At 40.7% G+C, this 27,353-nt stretch overlaps 1 protein-coding gene across 5 annotated transcripts in view; it reads left to right on the plus strand.

The window, feature by feature from the left end:
* Positions 1 to 27,353, plus strand: part of MGAT5 (alpha-1,6-mannosylglycoprotein 6-beta-N-acetylglucosaminyltransferase) — a 272,734-nt gene that overhangs the window by 127,443 nt on the left and 117,938 nt on the right. For all 5 annotated transcript variants that reach the window (XM_075933279.1, XM_075933275.1, XM_075933278.1 and 2 more), the window contains 2 exons: positions 17,665 to 17,741; positions 21,675 to 21,764. In XM_075933279.1, the coding sequence (XP_075789394.1) occupies positions 17,665 to 17,741; positions 21,675 to 21,764 (167 nt within the window). The remainder of the gene's footprint in view (positions 1 to 17,664; positions 17,742 to 21,674; positions 21,765 to 27,353) is intronic.

A 27,353-nucleotide genomic window follows, 5' to 3' on the forward strand; every position in this document is an offset into this window, starting at 1 on the left:
AGCATAATGAATGGTAAATTAACATATTAACTTGTTAATTTTAAACATCTTTTCAAATTTCATGAGACTGTGAGAAACCCTGCAGGAAAGAATAGAGACTATGGAAGGATTTTTTCAATACATATGTTCAGTGCTTTTTTTGTTTTTTTTAAAAAAAGATGCCGGTACTCCAGGGGAAAGGTTGTAGAGCTCTGACTGGAGGTGCCAGTACTGAGTACCAGGCAGTACTGTCACAAAAAAGCACTGCATACGTTGATGATAAAACATTAGTTCGCTCAATGCTGTTGTCCGTTGTAAAACATTATTTCAAGCTGATTTGACCCTCGACAGTCTCTTAAAATTACTTTTCAGTTACCATTCTCTCTGGCTATCTCGTGATATTCATCCTTCTGGTTACTAGTTAAGATTAATATCTTTTCTAGTCACTCAGATGTTCAGTGATACCCAGCTAATCTCTCTAACTCTTGTTTCCTACATTGCACTAGTAAAATGCATTTGATTTTTGCCATGTATTGTGAAAACTGCAAATATCTGAATGTTCTGAATCCTGGCCTGAGGTACAGCACAATTAAATTGTGTAAAATATTAGCTAACAGGAGTGGCGAAGTTAGAAGTAAACTTGCCCAAAGTAATTGGATACTCAGAATTTCAAGGTTTGGTCCAGGCTGTTCTCTCTCAAACTCTAAGTAATTCTGCAATCAGGTGAAAAGGGTCTATGGGCTTCTGGTCAGTGGTAGAGGGATTCTTAAACAATTCTTGGCAGGTGGAAACTAGAGGGGTGAAGATAGCCCCATTACTAATGAGAATTATTGCCTCCTTGAAGGGGAGTGTACGTACATCCAACAGGTAATATGCTGTAACTCACTCCTTGCCTCAGACGTGACCTTTTAACAATAGTGATGATGTATTAAGAACCTGCCCAGAACTATTAACACATTGAGCGATGGGAAGAAATTAGTGTACTTAACTATATAATTAAAAATAATTGCATTTGACTAAGGAAGTGAGGTCTTAAACCTGTGGAAGGATGGTAATGTCCTATGCTGGGATATAGCGGCTGAAAGGTTAAAAGCTGGGGAGCAAGTGGTTGTGCATGTGCAATCTGTACATGCTGGTTTGGGAAAAGAAGCTACGTACTGAAGGTGGGAGAAGAATTGTTTGCAAAATCTCTACAAAAGTGGGCCAGCTTATTTGTGATAATTGTATAGGGATGACTCTGATATCTGTACCTGCAAAAGTGTTTTAGAGTATAAGAAAAGTCATACTAAGGTACAAAAAAGAGAGACTATAAAATAAACTCAGTAATAATGGGGGATTTCAATTATCCCTATATTGACTGGATACAAGTGACCTCAGGATGGGATGCAGAGATAAAGTTTCTTGATACCTTAAATGACTGCTGCTTGGAGAAGCTGGTTTTGGAACCCACAAGAGGAGAGGCAATTCTTGATTTAGTCCTAAGTGAAGCACAGGATCTGGTTTTCAGAGAACTATCCACAGTGACCCAAGATCCCTCTTGAGTGGTAATAGCTAATTTAGTCCCCATCATTTTGTATGTGTAATTGGGATTATGTTTTCTAATATGCATAACTTTACATTTATCAACACAAAAACTCATTTGCCATTTTGTTGCCCAGTCTCCTAGTTTTGTGAGATCCTTTTAAAGCTCTTTACAGCATGGGTACATGTCCTCTAGAATGGTGGTTGAAGCACAAACGGGCATAGGAAACTTTAGCACAGCTGACATCCAAATATTTCGCGACACCAGCTACAAAAGTGCCATGCAAATCCTTGTTATCACAGGTGACATTGTAAACAAGATGCTGGCAGCATTATCTCCTGTAAATATAAATAAACTTGTTAGTTTGAAGTGATTAGCTGACCAAGAAGTAGGATTGTGTGGACTCATAGGCTCTAATTTTTTTCTATCATTTTATTTTTGAATACCATTTCTTTTATACATAATTTTACATTTGTCAGTTCAATTTTCATGATAAAGAAATTGGACTAAATTATTAGTATTAGGTGAATTGAATATTTCATTTGTTTTTACCATGCAAATATTTGTAATAAAAATATAAAGCTAGCAATGTACACTTTGTATTTTGTGTTGTAATTGAAATCAATATATTTAAAAAGTAGAAAATATCCAAAATATGTAAATGTAATTCTATTAACAGCATTATTAATTGTGATGACTTTTTTTAATCACTTGACAGCCCTAATGATTACCATATGTGTTTGGCATAACTTTCAAAGAAATTGTATTATCTAACTGGATGTTTACAAAAATGTTTTAGTACCTTGTACTTCTGTGAAAAGTCACTTAAATTGTTCATATAAGGGTAAATGACTACAGTTAATTGGTTTTGCCTGAACATTGTGTCTCTATATATATATGATGCTTGGACTATTGCCCCCCTTAAGGAGAGAGGGTTGTTCATTTTCAGATGGCTAGTTCAGTTCTCTTATTGTGGAAGATGTTTTGGCACATCTGTCTGTAACATTCATGCATAGGGCTCTCCTGTGTCATAGTCTCTTTTAAATAATACTTTGTTCTGCTGCCTTGCAAGTGGGTCGTTCTTTCTTTTTTTGACTTCAGCTTCTTTTCTATTTGAATAAGTTGAAAAATCTTTCAGAAAATATTTTCATCCCTGTTCCTTCCCCTCTCACTCTCATTTTCTACAAAGTTACTCCTTCAAAGCCCCTCTTGATAAGTCAACACTTATTAGCCATCTAAGATGAAGTTTTGGACATCTATCAGACATCTGCCATTCTTTGTATATAGTGAGGTAAGGCGGTTTGACAAGTCTGCTCTTGCAACACTGCAAGCTGTTTTTTAATGTTGCTGTGATGAAGCAAACTAGGGTGGTAATGACTGAGTAAATATTCCTGTGTGGTTTATCTACAGAGATTAGACTGACATATGAGAGGAAGAGAGATCATGCACTGAAAGGACTTTCATTTTTAGTTTGTGAAGATGATAATCTTCAAGAATGGCTCTTCCCTTTCTTCTTTTAAAATACTTGATCTTTTTGAGTATTTATCCAATGTAAAGCAAATTCACTGCTCGTGAAATAGAATTATTCTGTTAATGTGCCTATGTTATAAATTGATTTCTGCATAATTCCTAAAGGAATAAAGCTAGTTGATATTTGTATTATATACCACCTTGCTCATCTAGTCTTCAAGAAGGATTCTGGTTGGAATGACCTCCTGAGGTCTCTTCCAGCTCTATGATTCCATGGAATTCAGTCAGGCTAGATTGGCACTAGGAATAAATTCTCCATTTGTAACTTTAAAAAAATCCTTATAAAATTTTTGTTTTGATGGGCCAAAGTAGGACCACATTATACTTGGGATCTTTGACATAGCAGACAACACAGAAGTTTGTGGATCAAGTCTCTGGACTGCAGATTTGTCAGAGTAACTCTTTCCATGGACTGATTTTGTGTGTGAGAATTTGTTGCCTAAAGTTCCAGCCCACTGTCATGACCTACCCGTGGTCCAGTTGCTTGGCTTTTATTCTTTTTTTGCATTTTCTTTGATACAGAATAATCATTTCTATTTTGTATTCTGCTTGCCTCCTGTCATTCTATCCGAAACAGGGCATTAATAGAATCAAAGAGATTCAGACAATTGCAAGTTTGATTGTTTTGGGTAGTCTGGTGGTTCTGTATAGAAATTCTGAGGGGAGCAGTAAATGGTCCCTTCGGCTGCATTTTGATTAACTACTTGATTGCTACTTGAACTCTCCTAATATTGAACTGATTTCACTAGTATATTAATGGAAGATGGCAGCATAGCAGGTGTGATGAGGTGGAACCAGTACTGGAAAAGTTTAGTCTTTCTAAAATCATACTAATGCTTTCCAACTGAAGTCTATGAAGTATTATAAAATATGTTCACATTTTGGAATGTTTTTAACTCATAACTTATTGCTGCTATTCCTGATAGGGCTTTCAGATCAAGCTGTAAATCTTTCTTTAAAGAAACCTTTTCAGACATGGAACATAAATGTAAATTAGGAGGCTGTGCTTAAAAAAGGGATGATACTAGAGAAAAATTATAATAATGCCATTATATTGATCTAGCCTCAACTTGAGCATGATATTAAACTTTAGTCACATAACTGCCAACTTCAGAACGAAAATAGAAGCAGTTCAGGGAAGGACATCAGAAATGAGGCTTGAAGGAGAAAGACAAAGAGGCTCATAAATTAAACTAAAAATAGGACTATTTGGTTAGTAACTGAGAAGAATGAGGGAGCTAGAAGTATATGCAAAATAGAGTAGAGAAGGCCAAATGGAAGTTCCTGTTACTCTTTCCTATTAATACAAGAACATGCTCAATAAAAAGAAATATGCCCAAAGGAAATACTTTCTAACATCAGTTATGATTTAACCTGTGAAACTCAGTGTCACGGGATGTCAGAATAATATCAATGTCAACTATCATAAGTTAAAGGGCCTATTGATCCTCTAGCATCAGAGTATAATAATTGTCAGCTGGACAGAAACTTTTTTCTGCAATTTACAATAATTTGTGGAGATTTTCAGAATCTCTGAAGAATCCAGCATTGGCCATTCTTGTGGAGGTTAGAGGAATCATTAGTTTTGGTGCTGGTACAGGTATTTCCTTGGTTTAATGGCTGTTTTTTTTTTTCCATTTATTTTTAGCAGTGTTGCGCTCTAAAGAGAATACTCAGATTTCCTATTCATTTTTTAAATAACTTGATTCAATTGCATGTCCATAATACCTGAATAGACAGGATTCAATATACTATACCTTGCATTAGTGTATCGTTTCTAGAATATTTCTCACTGTCGCTATCCATGCTGTGGTAAATATGAAAATTGAGAGGATGGGTATGCCCACAATGAGCACACATTGTGTCAAGAGCACACTCATTTCTAAGGTAAAGACAACATATATTGCTAGCTACTAATGCTAACTGAATACAATGAAATCCATCTTACATGATTAATTAAGACCACCAAAATTTAGTTTCTTAGTACAGTTGTGCTTTGGACCATGTAGTTACAGCCCTGAAGGTGGTTGCAAAACAGTACCGTAGGGTGAAGTACTCTGGTTGTCAGGGTCGGCAATAAAAAAGATATACATCTGTAAACTGGAGTTTTAAAAAGAACACTTAACTTTTAATTAAATTTAAAATGCTCAAATATGACACTATAGACTTTTAAAGTTGCTTCCATTTTGAGAGTTTACTAGTTGCAGTGGCAGCCCCCATTTAAGTGATGGAAAATATTTCTGAAAGTAACGGAAAAAATCTGTTTTGAAAGATTATCAATCCAGCTACTCTGCAAGTTCTTTAATATTAAACAACACTTAACGGGAAAGGTGGAGCTGACTTTACTGTGTGTTCAAGATGAAAGACATATCTGGAACTTCAGATACGTTGTGCACTTATATGTAAACAAAAGATATTTATACAGTTGCCCTCTGCTTCAAATAAGATTAAGCTATGGAAGTACCAGAAAAACTCCAAGATTCTTTCCCTTTTGTCTATAATGACCACCTGTGAAATACCATAATTCTGGCATGTAAATTATAGTTAATTTTTTTTTAAAAAAAATAGTATTGTCCACCAAAATCTTTTAATTTATTCACAAGACTCTGACACCATCTGTTCCTTTATGAAACAGCTATGATAGGGAAGAGTGCTCAGAGTACTTAAAAGAAGATCCCTGTTAATGTCCAATTCTGTATTTGTCGGTCTTTCTTTTCTTTATTGAATGACCACTTAAAATATCTGATTTTGTCTGAAAGTCATGTCAGCCTACCTGACATTCAAAAACAAAAAAGAAACCTATTGTAAAACTTTAAGAAAGTTAAATAAAATTAAGATAACGTGAAAATACAATATTCAGATTTAAGATTTAAATCAGGGGTGGGCAAGATGGAGAGCCACGATGGAGGGCCACATTTGACCCACCAAGCCACCGGATCTGGCCCTCAGGCACCCAGTAGCTGCTGTTTTAAGTACAGAGCTGCTCTGTGTGGCGCTCAACTCTGGAGGGTAGGGGAAATCTTTGTGTGATCTCTCTGCCCCCATCCTCAGCTCCTATTGGCTGAAAACAACCAGCCAATAGGAGCTGAGAGACTGGCCTGGGATTGGGGGCAGTTTCAAGCAATCTGAGGCTGCAGCAGGCAGAGAACCCAGCTTGCTTTGCGGGTGCTGTGGGGCTGCTGGCCAGGAGACACTTAGGTAAGCGCCTCCCAGCCAAAGCCTGTCTCTGGTACCCTGCCCCTCCTCCACCCCAACTCCCTCCCCCAGGTCACCATCCAAACTCTCTGCACCCCCGTTCTCCAGCCACAACTCCCTCCCAGACCTTGTACCCCCCTCCTACACTCTTCCTCAGTCCAGAATCCTCTCCTGCACCCTCACTTCCTCCTTGACCCTACACTCCAATCCCCTGTCCTAGGTCCATCAGCGCAGAAGTAAGGGTGGCATGATGTGGTATGGCCAACCTTCTGCATTGCTGCTAGGGGAGAGCTGCCTTTAGAGCTAAAATAACCTTGTGTCCCTGTAATTCCCTGTAGGGAGTTTGAGAAACGCTGGTTTACCACATGAAATCTGTATACTGTAGAGGAAAAGCACACAAAAGACCAGATCTCACAGTCCGTGATCCATTTTTCATTACTGTGAATTTAGGAGGGCTCTAGATTTATAGATTAAAAATTCCCCTTCGGTGATGTAACATCCGTCTGATGCAGAAGTATCTGTCCTTCATCTATGATAGTGTACCATGTCTGCACGTTAACATTTCTTCCTTGACCACAGCAGATGTGAATTTATCCTCAGAAACAGGAAGGTGAATAATTTTTTGCTTATTCTGTCTAAGCAATTTTATTTCAAAAAGCAACTTGTAATGGTACATTCCACAGATAAACTCTGCGCTGCATTTTTTTTTAAATTCCTTCTCTCCATTTAAAGTTTTGCCATTAAGTTTTATCCTAGCCCTTGTTTTGTATTATGGGACAGGGCAAAGAGGAAGCACCTAATGGCCCTTTCTATACATCAGATATATTCCTTGTGCTGTTTGATCTAAAAATTACTGTCTTTTCTGATCTCTCACATGGGGGAGACTGTCATTGCTCCAGTATTTTCTGTTGCTGTACATAGACATTTTCTATTTACTTCCGCCCTAGTGTCAAAATTAGGTCTTACAGTTTAAATTTAGAGATAACATATCTTGGCATTTGGTTCTTGCAGGGGATGCACAAACAGTACATAGAGGTCATGGAGACAAAAAAAGACAAACTGTGTTTAAGCAATAACTCCCAAACGTTTGCTGATTTTGGCACTGGGACAACCTCCAGGTTATCTCTTCTGCCCTTCCCAATATGTGTCTGAGCAGGCAATTGGCGTTCGTACCAAGAGAGTACGAAATGGATGTAAAATATAAATACAATTTAGGGATGTACAGACAATTTGGATAAGATTCCAGCAGAAAAACGAGTACAGGAAAGGGACTGGAGATGTGATATCATCAGTGTCATTGCCCTAGGGATAGCATTTTTTTCTTACTATAGTAACAAATTTTCACTGCTTGCCTACCTATTTGCTTTAATTCTACTTGTGTTTATAGTAGCCAGAAATACAAATTACAGCACTGTAAAATATATGCTGGCACAATTTTTGTTTTTCCTTTTAACAAGGTAATTGCAAAAATCGTTTTTTGGGTTGGTAAAGTTGAACCTCTCTAAACTGGGAATCGCTGCTCTGGCAGGTCCACAGATGTTCCTGGACCAGAGAGCCTCGGTAGAGGGCTAGTGGCTGGGAGCCCTGCAGCAGGGCTGGAGCTGCCTTGTAGGCAGCAAAACCAGAAGCCCAGGAGTGGGGCTGCTACCCACGGGTGACATTACCTGGTGGTGCCAGGAGACAGTGGAACCAGGAGTCCGGCAGCAGAACCAGAAGCCCAGCAGCCTCACTGCTGCCTGGTGGCAGAGCTGGAGCCCAACAGTTCAGCTGCCCGAGGGACTGGGAGGTAGAGGGACAGCCTGGCAGTGGGCCCAGGAGCCTGACAGTAGGGCTGCCCAGAAGGGCAGGGGGCAGGAGTTTGGGTGTGGGGCTGCCTCCTGGTGGCACAACCAGGAGCTCAGTGCAGCTATCCAAAGGGGAGCCCAGGAGCCCCGTGCAGAGGGGAGCCAGCCAAGAGGCTAGTAACCTGGCCGTGGTGAGTGAACCTCGTGTTCCACCACTCTGAGGGTCTCTCACAGTTGCTCTGGCTTAGCAATCCTCACTGGTTGCTGAAAACAGAAGTGATATTTTAAAAATACTGGAGGACTGCACCCTCTGCTCGCTACATTCACCAGCCCCCTTTTTTCTGGGGGGTAGGCAGTCCCGGCCACTGCAGAAGGCCAGGGCCATGCCAGCCCCAGTCTCCTGCCTGCCTCCTGCTCCCCGGCAGCCAGGGAGGGCCAGGGGCTGAGGTTGCAACAGCCCCACCCCCACCCCATGGCCACTGGGGAGAGCTGGGGCCGAGGCCACAACAGCTACAGCTCTCTCCCCAGCCACTGTGGAGGGGAGAACTGGGTCAGGGCCACAGCGCGGCAGTCTCAGGTCTACATGAAGGGTCTGGGGAGGGCCAGGCTATGAGTTAGTGGGGCTTGGCTCCTATGGATGCAGAGTGATGTGATGACATCACTCTATCATTCTGCGGGGGGAAAAAATTATAGAGAGAGACATATGTTAAATGGCTAGACATGACCATCTAATCCTGACCACCTGAAACGTTCAAATTTTAAACTTAAAGAAGTTAGACCTAGTTTATGTAATGCTTTGTAATAATAAATATTCTCAACATTTTTCCTGAAGCCTTCAGGATTTAAAGGGACACAGTACCTGGCAGGATCAGGTACTGTTTAAAAGAGACTGAATTCTTGCAAATGTTCATACACCTTTCCTATAACTCCTTGCTAATAGGAAGACAGCAAATCTCAGTTTCACAAAAGAAATGTCATAAGATAAACTAGTGAAAGTGTGAAATTCAGACATCCCTATAGTGGTTTGCATCACACTGCAATCCATGTACATGCTTACACATTTTCAATGCTATGTTAATGTACAAATGTATAAGATGACTCTGAGGTAGTGATAGCCAACAGTAGTAGAAACAGCATACAAGAACAATTTTACGCTGTCTGAATGTAAAGCACAGTTCTATCAAATCTGTAGTTCATCCTTTAATAAAAATGTTCATAGTCATTGCTTTCCTTATGCTCTCTGGGTAAGAGCACACATGTATTACAGCATGTGGTATACCTCATCCAGTGCATTAAATGCCCCAATAACCCCTATGTGGATTAAACAAGATAATCGCTAGGTTTTCTAATGAAGTCACCCAGGAAAATCACATTGCCTCACCCACCTTGTCTGGCTAATATCCTGGAACCAATATGGCTACAACACTATAACCAGCAGTATCGAATTACCATCTGAAGTGGAAACTCCACAAAGTGAAGAAAAGGAAGCCAACCTTATGTGACATCTACTTGCAAGCAAATGCAAGAAACAAATCATGGTCACCAGAAGACTCACCATCTATAATCTTGAGTATACTCATACAACTCCAAATTTCCGCAGAAAAGTTCTGCAGAAATTCAGAAAACTTGAGGACCCTTCTCCTGCAGCTTATCTTTTCCAGAAATAAGAAATAATCACATACTTCCATATATTGGTAGGAAAAAATCCAGTAAACTTACCTGCAGCAACACACACAACAGCACCTTCAGGAGCAACTATAACACTAGGACCCAGCGGTGACACACTATCATCATTCACTAACCAGAGCTGAATTGTGTGTACTCTGAGGGAAAAAACTTCTATCACCACCAAACCTGAAACTGTACTAACATGAGAAACTAGAATAATTATTTCAATGTCTCTGCCTCAAAGTATTCTTTCACAACAAAACTACCACCATCCACGGTTACTATGTCCCCACCAACAGTCATAAGAAAAAAGAATAATCTGACTGAATACTTTATAATGGACAAAAGCGCACACTTGATTACAATATTGATTGCTTCAGAAAAATTATGCTGAAATCCATAACAAATGTCACATCCACCTCATTCCTTTCACCAGCAAGAGGATAGTTCTGCAGTCTCCAGAATCAGTCATTTGATAGTGATCAACCAGCAGACAAAAGGGCACAGTTGTCCTCAATAGTGGTGACTGTGATAACAAGGCCAATCCAACACTATCTATACTGTAAAGAATTCAGAGAAGGACCCTACACTACAATTCACCCAGGAATTTAGGGATATCATCAAATCTTTACTCAAACAACTTCAGGAGAAACTTTACATCCTCATCTCCTATAAACCCAGCCCTAGGACTTTAAACGGGCATTTCAAGATATACCGACAAGGGAACTCAGGTAGCGTTTTGATCAGGCATAAAGACACACATTCAAGCATAAAGACGCATACACACATGGATTTAAAATGGTTGGCCCTGACTTCAATATTATATTGGGGGGAAAGGGTGATGGCAAGTGGGAGAGCAGGCTCACCCACCTTCCAAACTACCAAACATTTATTGGATCTTGAATGGGTTTAAATGGCCTCCATCAAATGGCCTGACTCCAAACAACCAAAGCATGGGAGTGGATTGGGTCTCCAAAACTTAAGCAGTATTCTCATCCTACAGACTGAGAATGTTTAAACTGAAAGGGTGGGGAGGGTTTTCTGAAGCCAGTTGTCCAGGAGACTAGAGGAGGTGGATCACAATCCCCATATGCTTTCTGGACAAAGAGAGAGAAAAGGGAGAGGGGCCCTGTAGCCAGACAAGAACCCTCCCAAATCAGAACTTCAGGGAGTAGCTGTTGTAAAACTGAGAGGGGTGAATTTCCTCAATACAAAGGATAGAATCTTTAGCAGTGGGCAGAGGGTACAATAGTCCAGTATGAATTTAATCAGCTGAAATTTTTGCCCTGTTCTTTGCAGGTAATACATGCAAGATCAGTTTTAGGAAGGATTAAGTCTAGTCAATCTTTTTAGCCAGAATGTATAGCTTTTCTCAGTACAGACAGATTTCTGGTTAAAAACTAGAGTCTAGTTTCCTGTTTATGTACAAGCATGAGGGAAAGTATAACCTGAAGCTCTGAACAAAACTCGGCAATTGTAGTTAGGTAAATCCATGGTAAGAGAGAGGGAGGTTTGAGTGGCAAGCTATGGGTAACTATGTATGTACCCACTGGGATTCTTGGTACTGCAGTGGTGCAGGAAGTGCTTGGACATCTGGGGGAGCAAGGGTGGATATGTGGGTGCTGACTCGGCCCCAATTAAAATGGTGGCTCTGAAATATAGGATTTTATTTTGAACAGCAAGTTCTTAAGGAATGTTTTATTTTAAGAGGTAGAAGGGGAAGAAGGCAAAAAGAAGGTGGGGAATAAAGGAGTTCACATTTCAGAGTGAACTATTTCAGCTGATGCACTACTCAAACTTGGCAGAGATAAAACTGAAGCACAGTATGTTACATTTCTTAAAGATAGAGATGCTGGATTCACATGATTACAAGAGAATCCTGGATTTCATTGACGTTTCTAGCCCTTAAGGTGGCAGAGAGAAGCTTAAAAATGTGAACACTAAAGGTTATGATACCAGCATACAAACAGAAAGTAGACAAGTTATTTCTTAATCTCATAATTTTGTGGGGCCGTGGCTCATGCTTTTTGAATGTTTGAATTTGGAGACACTGTTATCTCTTTGTAAAGCCTATTGGACGAGCATATTTATTCAGTGAGCTACATTACTGAAATTCTATATAAAAATACAGTGGGGAGTCTATGGCACTTTAAAGACTAACCGATTTATTTATTGAAGTGGGGTTTTGCCCTCGAAAGCTTATGCCCAAATAAATGTTAGTCTTTAAGGTGCCATTGGACTCTTAGTTTGTATCTGCAAGAACAGCGAACATGGTTATCTCTTTGATACTAGCGGGAAATGTACCTCTGAAAGAAATGCAACTTGTCTGCCCACAGAAAGTTACTTTTGTAGAAAAGATTGCAGTTTTGATACTGTACTGATTATAACTTCCGGTCACAATGTATTCATATATGAGTAAGGCCCTATCAAATTCACAGCAATGAAAAACGTATCATGGACCGTGAAATCTGCTTTCCCCCACAGAAATCTGCTCTTCTGTGTCCTTACACTTTATTGTATAAATTCCCCTTGGGTGGTGTCGTGTGGTTTGATTTATTTTAGATCCAAGGGAAACCAGGACACGCCAGAGCTACTTAACCACTTTCTTTCTTCTTGCAAGCTTTAAGCAGTTAACATAATTGTTTAACTTTTTACAAGTCTTAAAAACAATAACTATACAATTTAAACCTTAAATTTCTAAAGCAATTAATACAGCGTAAAACAATGCAAAAGCAATTAATAAAAGATCTACTATATACAATAATAAAGCCTAATTCACTTATACTTCACCCGTATGCTACTTACAGTACCAGGAAGGAGATTGTGGTTCCTTTTCTTCCCACACAATGAAACGCCATGCAATCGGTCGCCGGTGTGAAGGGCCTATTTACGTCTAGTTACATTGAGCAGGACATGTGGGTTGATCCTGCTCACCCTCCCATCATTTGTTCTTACTAAGCCCATTTTATAGCAAAGAGAGACTTGGTCGTTCTAATAATATTTACCAATTGATTGCATATTGTGTAGGATCCGTAAAATGCCCAGTACCCTATTTGGGGTACATCTTACTCAGGATGTTGCTTAAAACTATATGCCTAGTTGACAATTGCATGGCTGCATCTGTACTTTTTGCTTATCAGAGACAAAAGTACCAGTTCAGGGTTGCTTGTCCTGTGTTCTTGACATGGTCTTGTGTACCATGCTTAATCTGCATTGTGATGCAAAACAATTCCTGACTCTTGGGCACACCAGATTTGAGACAGGCCAGAAATCTGCACTTTGGACAAGGCAAACATCAACATTTATTGCCAAGGCTGAGTAGTCTCGGCTCCCCTACCGGCAGAGATGGTGGGGCAGGAACCAGTGTTTCTGAAACTGAAGGTCCTGACCCTAAAGAGAGTTGTAGAGGGTCACAAGGTCATTTTGGGGCTGTGGGAGGATTGCAGTATTTCCATCCTTACTTCTGCTTTCAGAGCTGGGATACTGAAGAGTTCTGGTTGTTAGTCTGATGCCCAGCTGTAAAGCAGTGCCTCGTCAGAAGCAGTGCAGATGTAAGGGTGGCAATACCATACTGTACCACCCTTCCTTCTGCACTGGTCTTGGTGGTGTCTGTCTTCAAAGCTGAAATCCTGGCCTCCAGTTGCCCAGTTCTGTAGGCAGAACAACCACCTGCAGCCGTGCTGAAGTAAGGGTAGCAGTACTGCAACATACCCTACAATAAACTTGTAACCACCACTCCCCACACCTTTTTTGATTGAGGACCTCTACATTTACAACATGATGAAATTTCAGATTTAAATACCTGAAAATCACGAAATTTGTTTTTTAAAATCCTAAGACCATGACATTTGCCAAAATGGACCATGAATTTGGTATATGTGTGTCAAGATTTGAAAGGGAGAGGGAATGCTTTAAAAACAGTCAAGAACTATACAAATATGAAAAAAAGCCTGTGCTCCATTATTTCTCTACTGTGAAAGCAAACACATTTTGACTTTCATTACGTTTGACTGAATGGTTGACTGTAGCTTTAGAAAACATAAAATCTAATTAGTGCCACCAATTTAGCCAAGTTCGGTACATCTCTTTCAATACATAATTTATCAGCTAATTCAAAGAGAACTTCTGAGGAGATCCATTATTCTGATATAAATTTTCCATCACAAATTACATGCTCATAGGCCTCAGTAGAAAATATTTTGAAAAAAGCAGTTCATCTTAGACCATTTCTTGTATCAAAATCAAGATGTCTTGATTACAAAGGAAAAACATCTGGATTATACAAGATGGTGGCAGTCATCCTTTTAAGGCAAAAGTCAACCAGGTTGGTGCAATAATATACCATGCTGTCAGAGGTATGCCAGTCTGATGATACAAAATTCATAGTTTGTCCACTTACAATCCTTAAATGTCTTTTAGCAGTTTTTGGAAGGAGGGAAAGTATTTACTACTGTAGCCTAGTCAAAATTTAATTTGGGTTATTGTATTCAACCTACCTAAGTCCCACCACAATTTAAATTCTATTAGGAAAATGTATGCATGCTTTACTTAGAGGTTTCTCTTTAGAGAATGAGGCCTTTCTATCCAGCCCCCGTAATGGGCTGTTAATTTGGGAAATATTTTGGATTACTGATGGTACTCAATTCTCTGTGGAAGTATTGCTGCTATTTACTCATCGTGCTTAATTTAAGATTGCTTGCCAAAATACAGTGGTTAGAGATTTTCTTCGCTGCAAATATCACATGCAGTGAGCTTTTCAAAGGTGGAGCTGCTCTTCCCCTTGCTATTGATTGGCAGGTCTGGTCTGCCTCCTAGATGGTTTATAGCAGAGACTGAAAAACCATTTTCTTAGGCTTTGTCTGCGCTACCAAGTTTTGTTACCACAACTAGGGTTGTCAGATGGTCTCCCAAAAAATACCGGACATCCGGTATTTTTTGCTCGGGGGGGGAATAAAAACCGTGGGATAAGTGGCGATCACAACCAGCTGGGAGGTGGGGCCGCAAACGCTGCTGGGAGCCTGTGATTGCGCAGAAGCCTGGTGGGGGCAGGGCTGCCAATGTCAGGCTTCTGTCTGGTGCTCAGCCAGAAAAATCAGACAATACCGGACACTGCACGTGTCCGGTATTGTCTGATTTATTTATTTTTTTACTGGGCAAAGGGCTCAAATACCGGATTGTCCGGTAGGATACCAGACACCTGGCAACCCTAACCACAACGTATACACTCCAATGCAACTTTTGTCAGGAAAAATGCCTAATTTGGTGACACAAACTTCCACCCAATAAGAGACTTTTTTTTTCTTTCCCCCTCCCTTTATTTTTGACAAAGAGCCAGTGTAGACGCTGCTGCTTGCTTTGTGGTCAGAACTGACTTCTGCCCATATCCCACAATGCCTGCCCTGATCTCTCTGCTCAGTGTTTTGATTTCTGCTGTCCTGCAGGCATATGCCTTTCCCCTTTACCAGCTCCAGGAAGTGTCTGACAGTTGAATGAGCTGCTTTCTTTGGGGAACAAAGAACAGTCAGTCATAGGAATACTCCTGTTCTGCCCTGCACTAGGAACACAGCCACAGTCAGACTGCTGCTGCAAGGGTAGAGAGAGAGATTGCTGGGCTGCTTTGACATTCCTCAGCAGGAAGAGCTCATAGAGCTGCTCATATGATGCCCAGCAGCTGAAGAGGCTGTAGGACAGGGGTGGGAAATCTTTTTTGGGGTCAGGGATTCAGTCTGCAGGAGGGAGCTGCTGGAGCGTGGGGTGGCAGTCTGAGAGGTAGGATGCAGGAGTGGGGTAGGGATGTCTATCAGGGATGGTCTAGACAGTATTTGGTCCTGCCATGAGGGCAGGGGACTGGACTCGATAACCTGTCGAGGTCCCTTCCATTCCTAGTATTCTATGATTCTATGTGGGGCCTGAATGGCAGGGGAGCGTGGGAGGAGACAAGGGATTGTGACCCCTGCCTAGTGCAGCTCTTTCAATAGAGGGCACAGGTATGAACACTTTCTGGTTATTTTTGTTTTGTTTAGTTTGGTCGACTTTTGGGTATCAGCATAACATAAGTTTTGGCAACAAAATTGGTTAGTGCAAACATAGCCTTAGACTTCAGTCTCCAACTGCTGGGTTAAATTGCTGTTCATGTTCAGTAGTTGGTGTCTTCCCAACCCCTGTTCGTGGAACAGTTCTCTTAGATGAAAGGTACTAAAGAAATACCTACCATTGCATGTAGGTATTATTTTACAGCACTCTCCGCTATTTTACATGCTTCAAAAATACCATTAAAACAGGTCAATACAATGAAAATGATAGACCAAAGAGGAAGTATGGGAAGAATAAGACTGAAACGCAACTCATTTTTTACATCTGTGTATGTCTGGTTGTGTGCCATTTGGATGTTTTTTGTTGGTGTTTGTCATTATATGAATAGTTTCTGCTGGTATTACCGCAGTAAATGAGTTTCAATAGAGAGGAGGAATCTTTGTCATAGCATATGTGACCAAGATTCATCCCTGAATCTGAGTAATTAGGTTCCCTGGACTATATATTAACAGGGAGTGGAACATGATTGCTGATACATGTCCCTCCAAAGAGGGAGTCATATGAATGAGATGATAATGGAGGTTTGTTGAAAGGCACTTATAGGGTTCTTATTCTGACCATAGGTACTATTTATTGGAGAGTTAGGGAACCACTGCTGTGTTTGAGAGGTATTCATTTGGCAACCATACCATTTGTCCAACACCTCAGCTGAGATGTCACATCCAGCTGAGCTGGGGGAAGACAGAAGGCATGTGTCTTCAGTTCTGTCTTCTGCTAGCTACTGCACACGGGCAACCAGAGATGCTCCTCCTTTGCTGCTCTCCTTGTTTGCTCACAAACAGGATCAAGTGGCTGGGAAAGGACAGTGGATGTCAGAACAAGCCCCATGCTCTCCCCTGAGCCTAAGATGGCTGTATCAGCCCTTCTGCTGCCCCCTTCCCTCCCTCTGACTCAGTACGTGGCTCCAAAGTTGACTTAATGCTATACTTTTGAGACAGTACCTAGGATTGCCAAGTACCATCTTTAAGAATTAATTTTATTTTTTATCCATTGTTGTAACCTGAAAAGACAATTAACTTTCCTACCAAACTTGCTGATGTTCATTACCACAGGTTGGACCTCCCTGGTCCGGCCCCCTCGGCCCCTGACTAGTCCAAGATGAGGGATTGTGCGGGATCAGGGAGGTCATTTCTGTCCCCTTGCTGCTGGCCCCACCACCTGCTCTGCTGCCCTACCGGGTTTCCCAGTTCCCCAGGTAGCCTGGCTGAGTCGTACACTAGGCTTCCTGTCCTCCCACTCAAGCTTTCCCCAGTACAGCCGAGACATGAACCAGGCTCCCAACTCCCCTAGGCAGCCCAGCTGGGTTGCACACACTGGGCTCCCATTCCACCCCTTGCATCATACTGGGCTTCCAGCCCCTTCACTCCCTGTATCCGGCTTGGACTCTCTGATCCTGGAACATCCATTGTCTGACCCAGAGAGTTCTGGTTTATAGATATGCAGCCTTTACTATTTACTGAGCTCTAACAGTGTACTCAGCACTGTTCAAACATGGGCTGATCCTTCATGCATGCAAAAAGTCCTGCTAGGCCTAATTGTCCTCTTACCAGCAGCTTAACTCCCCTGAGCTGAGTGGAAATAATCTTGTCACTGTGGTAAGAATCATACCTATGGATTTCAGTGAGGCTACTTGCATGTCTAAGGGCTTTCGGATCAGACCCATGCTGTTCAGATAATATTTTGAAAAGTGCTTATTTAGTTTCAAGTTTAACAGGAGTTGTAAAAATTACTTTATGCCCCAGCATTTTGTCCATTTCTGCTGGACTGCAGAACTACAGTATTGTTTCTTCATTGAGTTTGGACAGTGATTCCGAAATTCAAAGGAATAGGGTTAGTATCTGCCAAAAGTGTCAATCAATATTATAGCTATGTTCTGTTGGTTTTTCTCTTCAGATCTCATTAATGGAGCCCAGGAACAGTGTGAATTGCCTCCTATGGATGGCTTCCCTCATTGTGAGGGCAAAATAAAGGTAAGTGTGGTCTGAGATGGCTGGATCACAGAAATCCCCCTTGGGTTGTTCCCCGGTGTGCTGATCAAGTCACTGATGCCCACCTTCTTGCCCACCTGCACCGCAGAGAAATACAGATGCTGAACTAATTCAACTCTGGGAGGGCTCAGCTCCCAGAGCACTGAGCACCCTAAAGCCACTGACAGCACTCAGGGACCCACCCCCAAAAGGGAACCAAACCCCAAATAAATCTCTGACCTTGTATAAAAAGTTTACCCAGAGAAAGCTCATAAAGATGTTCACCCTCATTATTAATGAAAGAGAGATATGCACAGAGATTGCTTCCCCCCAGGAAACCATTACTATATATTGAAAATAAAAGTGGTTTTATTAAATATAAAAAGTAGGATTTCATTCATTCCAAGTGAAAACAGATCAAAGTAAATTACTGAACCAAAAAAAAATCCACACCAGCTAATTCCAACACACTAAGATACTTGTTACATGCAAATTATTACCTATAACAGTTATCTCAGGCCCAAATTGATGTATTTCTGACTTTCACTGCAATTCTTTATTTCCAGGTCTTCTCATTTGTATCTTCTGGGGGAAGGGGAATTTCAAAAGCCAGCTGAAGACAAAAGACTTGTCTATTTAAGGAATGTAAAGCAGACTTTCCCCTGAGACAGAAATCCTTTGTTCAGGCTCCCCATTCCCTGGAAAAATAGTGGAATAATGATGGATTCCAGTACCAACTGGCATGATCACATGTCTCTCTAGGACCAATCATAGTTTGGGCTTACAGAAAAAATAAAATCATTCATACTGTTGGTTTGAGTATTGAGCCATTAAATTTCTAAAGTATCACTAGTGGCCCTCATTAGCACATTTAGAATTAAAAACAGGTTCACACTTTTCATATTCCTGATTTCACATGCTAGAATGATACATGCACAGAAATAGGATATACAGATTCAGCAGACTGTAATTCTAAAAATGTTACATGACCTGTTTTGCATAAAGCATCTTTGAGGCTACAGTTAGACTAGTGGGTTTTTCCAGGATACTCGAGGTATACCAGGAAAATTCCACCACGTCCAGGGAACGCGTTTGCTCGTCCACTTCATTTGCAAAAAAGCAAACACCCTCTTTCAGGGGCCCTCTTTCTAGATGGGGCCAAATGGCGGAAAAGCCTCTTCCAGAAAAGCAATTGTAAAAAGCTACACAAATTGCGCAATTTGTGTAGCTTTTTCCGGTAAAAGGGTGTAGTCTAGAGCCATCCTGAGTTGCACATATTCATATCCATAAGCCAATTCTCATGAAGCATGGGGATCCATGACATGGTCCTCTGTTAATCTCTGCATTAATGTTGTCTTAAATCATGTATCTTGAAAGAGGCCATTGCTATTGAAGATTTATAGACGTAAGCAATTGAGGTTAACTTGAAGAATTCACAGAAAACAAGTACAGACAATTGCATATCTGGCACTCTATACCTGAAACCACTATAGTATAACTGTTTGGAAGAAAAGGGATAAAACAACACATAATCCCTAAGTATTTTGGGTGCTTATTATATATCTTGATATTCTGTAACTTAATAGTTTGACTACATATCAGATGAAATTTAAAAATATTTAGGCCCCAGTCCTACATGTGAATAATCATATGTATGTGAATAATACTATTGAACTTTGTGCACAACCAGAGCTGTAGATGGTAAACACATTGGGCCAAGATCCTTGCCCTGCTTTGTTGGATATATCTATACGTATTTAATTAGCAAATACTGAAAACGTTCAATTTCTTACTCCAACTAAAAAACATTTAAAAAATGTTAGTGATAGATATTTTCTGGTAGAATTTTTTTCATTTCTTAAAAAAATTGTAATTTTAAGGGCTGATAAATTGACTAGTGATTTTAAAAATGCAAATTCCTCTTGCTTGATACATAAAAATGAATATGATTGTGCAATTTCCAAAACTATTTCAGATATGGATTCTATTATTTATATATTAAGATATTTTATATAGAGAGAGAGAGAATCTGAGATTTTTAAAAACTGTCTGCTAAATCAATAAAAGTACAGTAAAACTCCATTGGTCCAGCATCCAATGTTCCGGCACTTCTGATGGTCTGGCACCATCGGGAACCTGGAAGTGCTCCAGGCAGCCGGACAATTGGAGCTGCTCTGTACCCGGCTTCCCTGATTCAGCCTCTGCTGAAACTGACCAGCAGCTGAATCGGGGAAGCCAGGGGCACAGCAGCTGGGGTGCTGCTGGGTTGGTCCCGTAGCTCTGCCCCTCGGGGCTGCGGGACCAACCCAGCAGCACCCCAGCTGCTCTTAGGGACGCCTGGGGCAGAGCAGCTGGAGTGCTGCTGGGTTGGTCCCGCAGCGCCGAGGGGCGGCGCTACGGGACCAACGCGGCAGCACCCCAGCTGCTCTGTCCCAGGCGTCCCCAAGAGCAGCTGGGGTGCTGCTGGGTTGGTCTTGCAGCACCGAGGGGCGGTGCTACCGGACCAACTCGGCAGCAGCCCAGCTGCTCTGCCGCAGGCGTCCCAGATTTAGCCGCTGCTGAAACTGACCAGCAGCGGCTGAATCGGGGATGCCTGGGGCAGAGCTGGACTATCGGAAGGGGGGGCTATGAGGGGTCTGGGATGGCATCCCCCCATCCCATCCCAGAGCCCTCATAGCCCCCTCTTCCGATAGTCCACCATATCTGATAATCCGGCACCCCCTGGGTCCTAAAGGTGCCGGATTATTGGAAGTTTACTGTACTTGGAAATATAAATATTTATTGTACATTTGCTTTTCTAAAAATAAAACTCTCTCTAAGCTATTTGAGCTTGGTGACTTCAGTTTTGAATAACATGGAAAAACTTTTGCAAAACTGCTAAGTAATCTTAGAGGGGTAGCCATGTTACTCTGTAACTTTAAATACAAGTGGTCCTGTGACATCTGGTTAGTCTCTTAAGTGCTACAGCGCCACTCATTGTTTAAATAATTTGTCATTTGAATATTAAATTGCTAATTCTAGTTAGTTCTTCTTTAAAAGATTAAGTGAATTCTTTGCTTGTGTAAAGAAGCCAGACTGACAGCACTGGGGACTGAAGTGCTTTCTTTGGCCACAGAACAAGTGCAGCATGTCCAGAGGCACTGTAAGCAAGGTCCTGCCACCTACAAGCCTCAAGCTTGACCTAGAGAGAGTATGCAAATCTCCATTCAGTCTTTTGTCTCTGTGCTTATCTGGCTGTCAATGCTTATTGTAATCATCCATGGTGACTGTGGGATACTTGACTTAGGGTTAGTGGCTTAAAAGAGAGATTCTACTCAAGTCTCTTAGTCTGTTGTACTGTTTCCACAGTTTTTATCACTACAAGTTGGATGTCCTTGGTGTGGCACCCATCAGGGCTCAGCTTCCTTTCCCGGACTCCTGCAACCACAGCTCCGGCCCCACTGCTAGGCCTCAGGCAGGCCCATTCACGCTGCAGCCACTGCTCCTTAGGATACTGAGGTCTCAACGCTGCCCAGGCAGACGCGGCCCTGCCCAGGCTTCCCATCCTGGGCTGCCATAGTCCTACTCTTCCTGCCAGGTGGCAAGCAGCCGCAATTGCGCTCCACCACTTCTGCCCCGGCCCTGCCCTTGCCCAGGCTGCTGCGGCCTTGCTGCTACCAGTCTCGCAGGGCTGCACTGGGCTCCCAGCTGATGGCTCTCCTGCTCTGGGCCTCTTTTATCCAGGAATGGCTGTGGTCATGCTGGACCATGAATGTTGCTGAACCAGAGTCCCAGATTTAGGAGATGCGACCTGTACTGATTTTAGTCTTGTGTAATGTACTGACATATTTTCCCTGTCCCAAATTATTGAGTTCCGATGCAAACGTGGCTCTACAAAATTAATAGATATACACAAGCCTTACACCTAACAGACTGTCTATTTTTGTTTTGTTTCAGTGGATGAAAGATATGTGGCGATCAGATCCATGTTACTCAAGTTATGGTGTGGATGGGTCTACATGCTCTTTTTTTATCTACCTCAGTGAGGTCAGTAAGTCTGTCTTCAAGTGCATAAAACCTACAAAAAAGGATTAAATATTTATGGTAATTTTACTTGTACAATTCATGTTGGAAAAGGGAAACATATCTTTAGTAGGAGTTCTGTGAGGAGACAAAACTAAAATACCACCAAAGAGTGCTGTTAATATTTCGAACCCTGTAGATACGTTTGCCTCAGAGAATTGTACTCTTACCAGTGGGATAGTGCAGATGTAAACAGCAATCAATCCATACGGTTTTATCTGAAGTGTTAGTCACTCATGGTGCTTAAATCAGCTAGTCTAGGTGCATAGCCCTCTCTATATCTTCCCATACTTTCCAGTACAGCTTCCTGAAGCATTAGAGTCTGGAAGGTGTGGAAGAGGCTTGTTGCAAACCCAGAGAATACTTAGAATATAAACCTTAGTGGGGTAGCCACCTGGAGAACACAACTATTTCTGCAGTGTATTCTCAAAAATTGAAGCTCAGTCATTGCTCAGAGACAGTTTTTTCTAGAGGTCCTGAAAATTCATTGCAAGTCTTATTGATCTCATGCAGCCCAGGTGAGTCAGTGAAAGGTATACCAGAAGCAATACGTGGAGATAGCTATAGCTTAGCACGATCTCCAGTTCAGTTTGCAGCTTGTACCAAGCTCTAATGTAGTCAAGACTGTCAAGTCTTTGGCTTTTCATGGCTTCTGAATTCAATTAGTCATTGTTATCTATTAAATCGTCTTAATTATTAGTAACTGCTCTGCAGTGATTTCAGGCAGTGGTGTGGTAAAAAGGCTAAAATTTCCGGTAATGAACACATGAAGATTAATTAATGAAATGCTTTCAATGGTTTTCTCCTTATAGAATTCAGTTGTTCTCTCCTCCTACCTACTACGTTACAGGTATTGAGTACCTCCTTGAAACTTGCAAATCAAGACTTCTTGGATGTTTGAATTTGTGGGGGTTTTCTCTTTGAGTTTTGTTTTTTACATTAGACATATGGCTTTTCCCATTACTTTTGCCTCCAGCTTGCTTCTTCCTCCCATGTTGTTACCATTGTTTGTTTAACTTCTTGAAGGCGGGTATCATTTGCTGACTAAAACACAGTGTGGCAGGCAACTTTCCTTTGCAGCTTTCACTGAATTCTTGTATGGCCTTCGAGACGTTATTTGATCTCTCCATCTTATATTCCCCATTCATAAAATGAGTTGCTTACTTCATAGGGGCATTTATAAGCATTAATGAATGAGGTCACAAAGAGCTTTCACATCTTAGAGAAATATAGCACTGCCATGGACCTCAAGAGGTCAACTACATCTCCTGAGGCAGGACATGTATACCTTGACCATGCCTGACAGGTGTTTGTCCGATCTATTTAAAAAAAAAAAAACTCCAGTGATAGGGATTTTTCAACCTGCTTTGTTAATCTATTCCAGTACTTAACCTTATAATTAAAGCTTCTTCCTAACTTGTAACCTAAATCTGCCTTGCCAGCAGATTAAGCCAGTTAATTCTTATCCTACCTTTAGTAGCCAGGGAGAAAAATGGATCCTTTACCTTTCCTTATGCTTTTCTAAATCTCTTATCATTTTTGTTGCTCTACTCTGAGCTCTTCAGTTTGTCTACATCTTTGGAAAGTGAGGTTCCCAAAACTGGACACCATGCTCCTGCTGAGGCCTCACAAATGTTGAGTAGAATACAATGATTACCTCCTTGTTCTGAGGCCTGTCTATCCTTACAGCTAAATTGGCACTGCTGTGATTGATGCAATTTAGCAGGTCTGGTAAAGACAAGCTAAATTGATGGCAGAGCACTTTCTCATCAATTTCTGTACTTCACCTCCCTGAGAAGCATAAGGTAAGCTACCATGTCTCTTATCGACAAATCATGGTGTAGACACTGCTGTAAGTCAATCTAAAGCCAGGTCTACCCAGGGGGAAGGTAGGCTTAAAGTATGCAATTCCAGCTATGTAAATGTAGCTGGAATCAAAGTACCTTTAGTTGAGGTTGGTGCAATCTCCACAGCAGGAGGTCTACAGGAGAAATGCTCCCGTCAACTTCCCTTACGCCTTGCTGTCATGAGGAGTACCAACACTTACAGTCTTTAAACAAAGACTGTGAATGGCTTGCTAACTACAAAAGCAGCTTCTGTTCTCTTGGAATTCACACCTCCAGATCAGCTGCTAGAAGTGGGCCTCATCCTCCTTGATTGGATCCACCTGGTCATCTCCAGCCTGATCCTGGCCTGCATATTTATTCCTGCCTCTGGAAATTTCCACTACATGCATCTGACGAAGTGGGTCTTTGCCCACGAAAGCTTATGCTCCTACACTTCAGTTAGTCTATAAGGTGCCACAGGACTCCTCGTCGCTTTTGCAGATTCAGACTAACACGGCTACCCCTCTGATACTTAACACTTACAGGGGTGCCCTCAGCGTTCAGTTTAGCAGGTCTTTACTAGACCCACTAAATCGATGCCTGGAAGGTCAATCAAAAGAGCGTCAATTCTCCAGTAAGTGGAGACATGGCCTAAGTTACATAAAGCCCATCTATCACAGCAGTGCCAATTAGCTGTAAGTATATACCTAGGAAAATGTAACTTATATTCCTGAATCGTGTTAGCCTTTTTTAAAGTGCATTATAAGTTTGGGTCCTGTTTAATTTCCGATCCATTATAACCTTATTGGTAATCAATCAGTGATCAATAATTTGTCAATAATCAATAACCAATTAATTGATAAGCAGTCATTGATAACAGTTGCAACTGTGATTATATTTAATGAAAGCAGTTCCCTTGAGGCTGGATTGGTTTAATTACAAAACTTAGGTAATAAACTTTGGTTGGACTTATTGATTTAACTCATAATGAAGACAACACTTATTCTGAGAAGCGTATATGTACCAACAGCTGCTGAAGACTGTCCAGTCTGCATATGTTCCATTGCATCTTTCCAGATGTCTCAACACCTGTTGGTTTGTCATTATTTGTCCTTTTTATAAGGCTTTAAAATAGTGTTAGACAATGTGAGTGTCATGCAGTTTCTGATTTTTCCATTGTATTTGCAGTGCTCTACATCAAGCTCTTTTCTTCAAGTCTTTTAGTTTGTATGTTCATAGTCTGTAACTCCTACAGATCTTACAGCATTTCCTAGATTTGTCAAAGAGCATGCTCTCTGACATGCATAGAATATGAAACTCACTATTATATACATTAGTTTATAGTACTGATGTAGTTCAGGTCAGTTGGCTAGCCCTGGACCATCACAGCTAGGTGGAAACATGAAGATTTTAAGGCCATTAAACAATCTTGTCTGACCTCATGTATAACACATGCCATAAAACTTCACCTACCTTGAGCTGAATAACTTGTGACTCAAGTAAGTTTCACTGGACCATTGCTTTGAAATAAGATACTATTATTAAGTAAAATGTTAAACAATATGAAGCAATTTGATATGAAGCAAAATGGTTTTTATGCAGCATGTATTCTTGGGCAGAGTACATCTTGGTTTTTTAGCCTTTTACATCTGGAAGGATGGATGTGCATACAATCTAAAATAAATGATAGGAGAGCTATCTAATGCTAATTAGGTAACTGTACATTTACAAAATGCCAGAGAAATAAGGTAGAATAAAACTGACTCATTTATGAATTTCATAATTAAGCCATTGTGAGTGTATGTAAATATATAATTTAAATATGTTAGCTTCCTTCTATTTCTATAAATAGGCTTTTCTGCTACCTGAAATATTTTGGAAAACTAATTTATTTTTCCTTTCACTAAAAGAGATTTGTTCCATCAGTCTTGTACCAGATGACATATATTTCTAATGCCCTTCAATTTGTACATGTTGCTTCCATTGTAATTACCATGGCAGCTTAAGAGATTGAGTGATTGACAAGGATTTAGGATGTTTGCAGACTATTTCAAATGACTTTTTAAGTAACATTGATGAATTTGTGTGATTTTTTTGTTTTGTTTGTGCTATATGTAGTATAACAGAGGAACAGTTCTTTACTTATCAATTTGTTTTTGTATTTAGGGAAGAACTGACAGAAAGGTCTTTGCTTTTTAGAGTTCTCCTTTGACAGTATGTAAAACTAATATTGGTTGAACATGCTATTAACCTTGAGTTTAAATTCAGCATACTTAATCTCATGATTAATGCCATGATTAATGCCCAACAGCAAAGGTTGAAAGCTTAAATGTTTGTGAATGCAAGCATGAAATGAAATTCTAATAACTACTACAATGGTGTGGATTTATGAGCTGTGTTGGCTGCTAAAGATAACTTGGAAATGGTGTTGCACAGAGTAATTTGTCAAAGTGGGTCATGATGGAGAATTGATGGTTTATGATATGGGTGAAAAGCTGAATGACAAATTTGGTGGTGGATTGGGGGAAGAGGGCAGATATCTTAAAATATTAAAATTAATTACTGTAGCAGGGAAAAGATCCTGCTTAAGTTTTTTTTTTTTTTTACCATTCCACCTAAAAGATCATTACATAGGTTTAATACAATTTATATATATAAAATAGACATAGATATACTCTTTCTCCCCTAGCTAAATCTATAATCTAGAGATGCGAAGATGTAACCATGCAAACAGTTAACCGATGAGCCTGGGTTAATGTTCATTTATATGCAGGCTCCCGGTACATACAGGGAGCTAGCTTAAAAGCTGGCTCCCCATGCGCACCAGCTCCCATTGGGCCAACTGCTGCCCCATTTGTAATTGAACTTTCAGCAGTTACACGGTTACTTAATTATGTGCATTTTAACATCCCTACTATAATCTAGTATGAGGAACATGCACGTTTTTTTCAGACCTCTCTTCAGAATGCACTGCTTCCATGAATGCACTGCTTCCCTTCGTTGATAATTTGGTTTGTATTTATAGCTCTCAGAATACTTTGCAAAGGTATCTAAATTTTCAATTTCTGCAATGGAGATTGGCTAGGCATACTTAGGTAAGCCACATTTCAGATATAAGCAGTCCTGTAACACCAAATTCTCAAGTAGATATTTGCCATAAACAGTGAGCAATATTTTCCTCTGCCTGGCTTTAACAATGCATAATAATGCTTAATATATTCCCCTTTCCACCAAATATACATCACCTTTTTAAAATCCTTCCATGAGACTGGCATAAGCAACTGCACATAAGGACTTCCCACAACATCTGACATCCACTGGAGCAATGGTACTACCAGTCTCGAGTGAAATTTGTATGTTCAAGAGACAAAGCTTTCTGTGCCGATGGTCCACAACTCATTGTTAGAGAAGTCTAAAATTAAGATGGTCTCAGTGCTTAGAGGGAAAAAACATAAAACCTAGTTCTTCAGCTTGTCTCTGCCCAGTCTTCCCACCATAATCCCATTTTAAAAGAAAATGAAATCACTTTACTGAATTAGGAAAGGAAAACTGCATATAACTTTGTGTTCCCTTCTGTACATTTATAAGTCTCTCCAGTGCCACAGTAATGGGCATGGGGGGAAAAAAGCGACATTCTTCACTGCTCATTCAGTAGCTGCAGAAACCTTAAACCCAGAATACATTTCTGAGAGAAGCTATTTGAATAGCTAGAAACTGCAAAGCCATT

The sequence above is a fragment of the Pelodiscus sinensis genome, chromosome 7 (genome assembly GCF_049634645.1).
Source record: "Pelodiscus sinensis isolate JC-2024 chromosome 7, ASM4963464v1, whole genome shotgun sequence".
Lineage (NCBI taxonomy): Eukaryota > Metazoa > Chordata > Testudines > Trionychidae > Pelodiscus > Pelodiscus sinensis.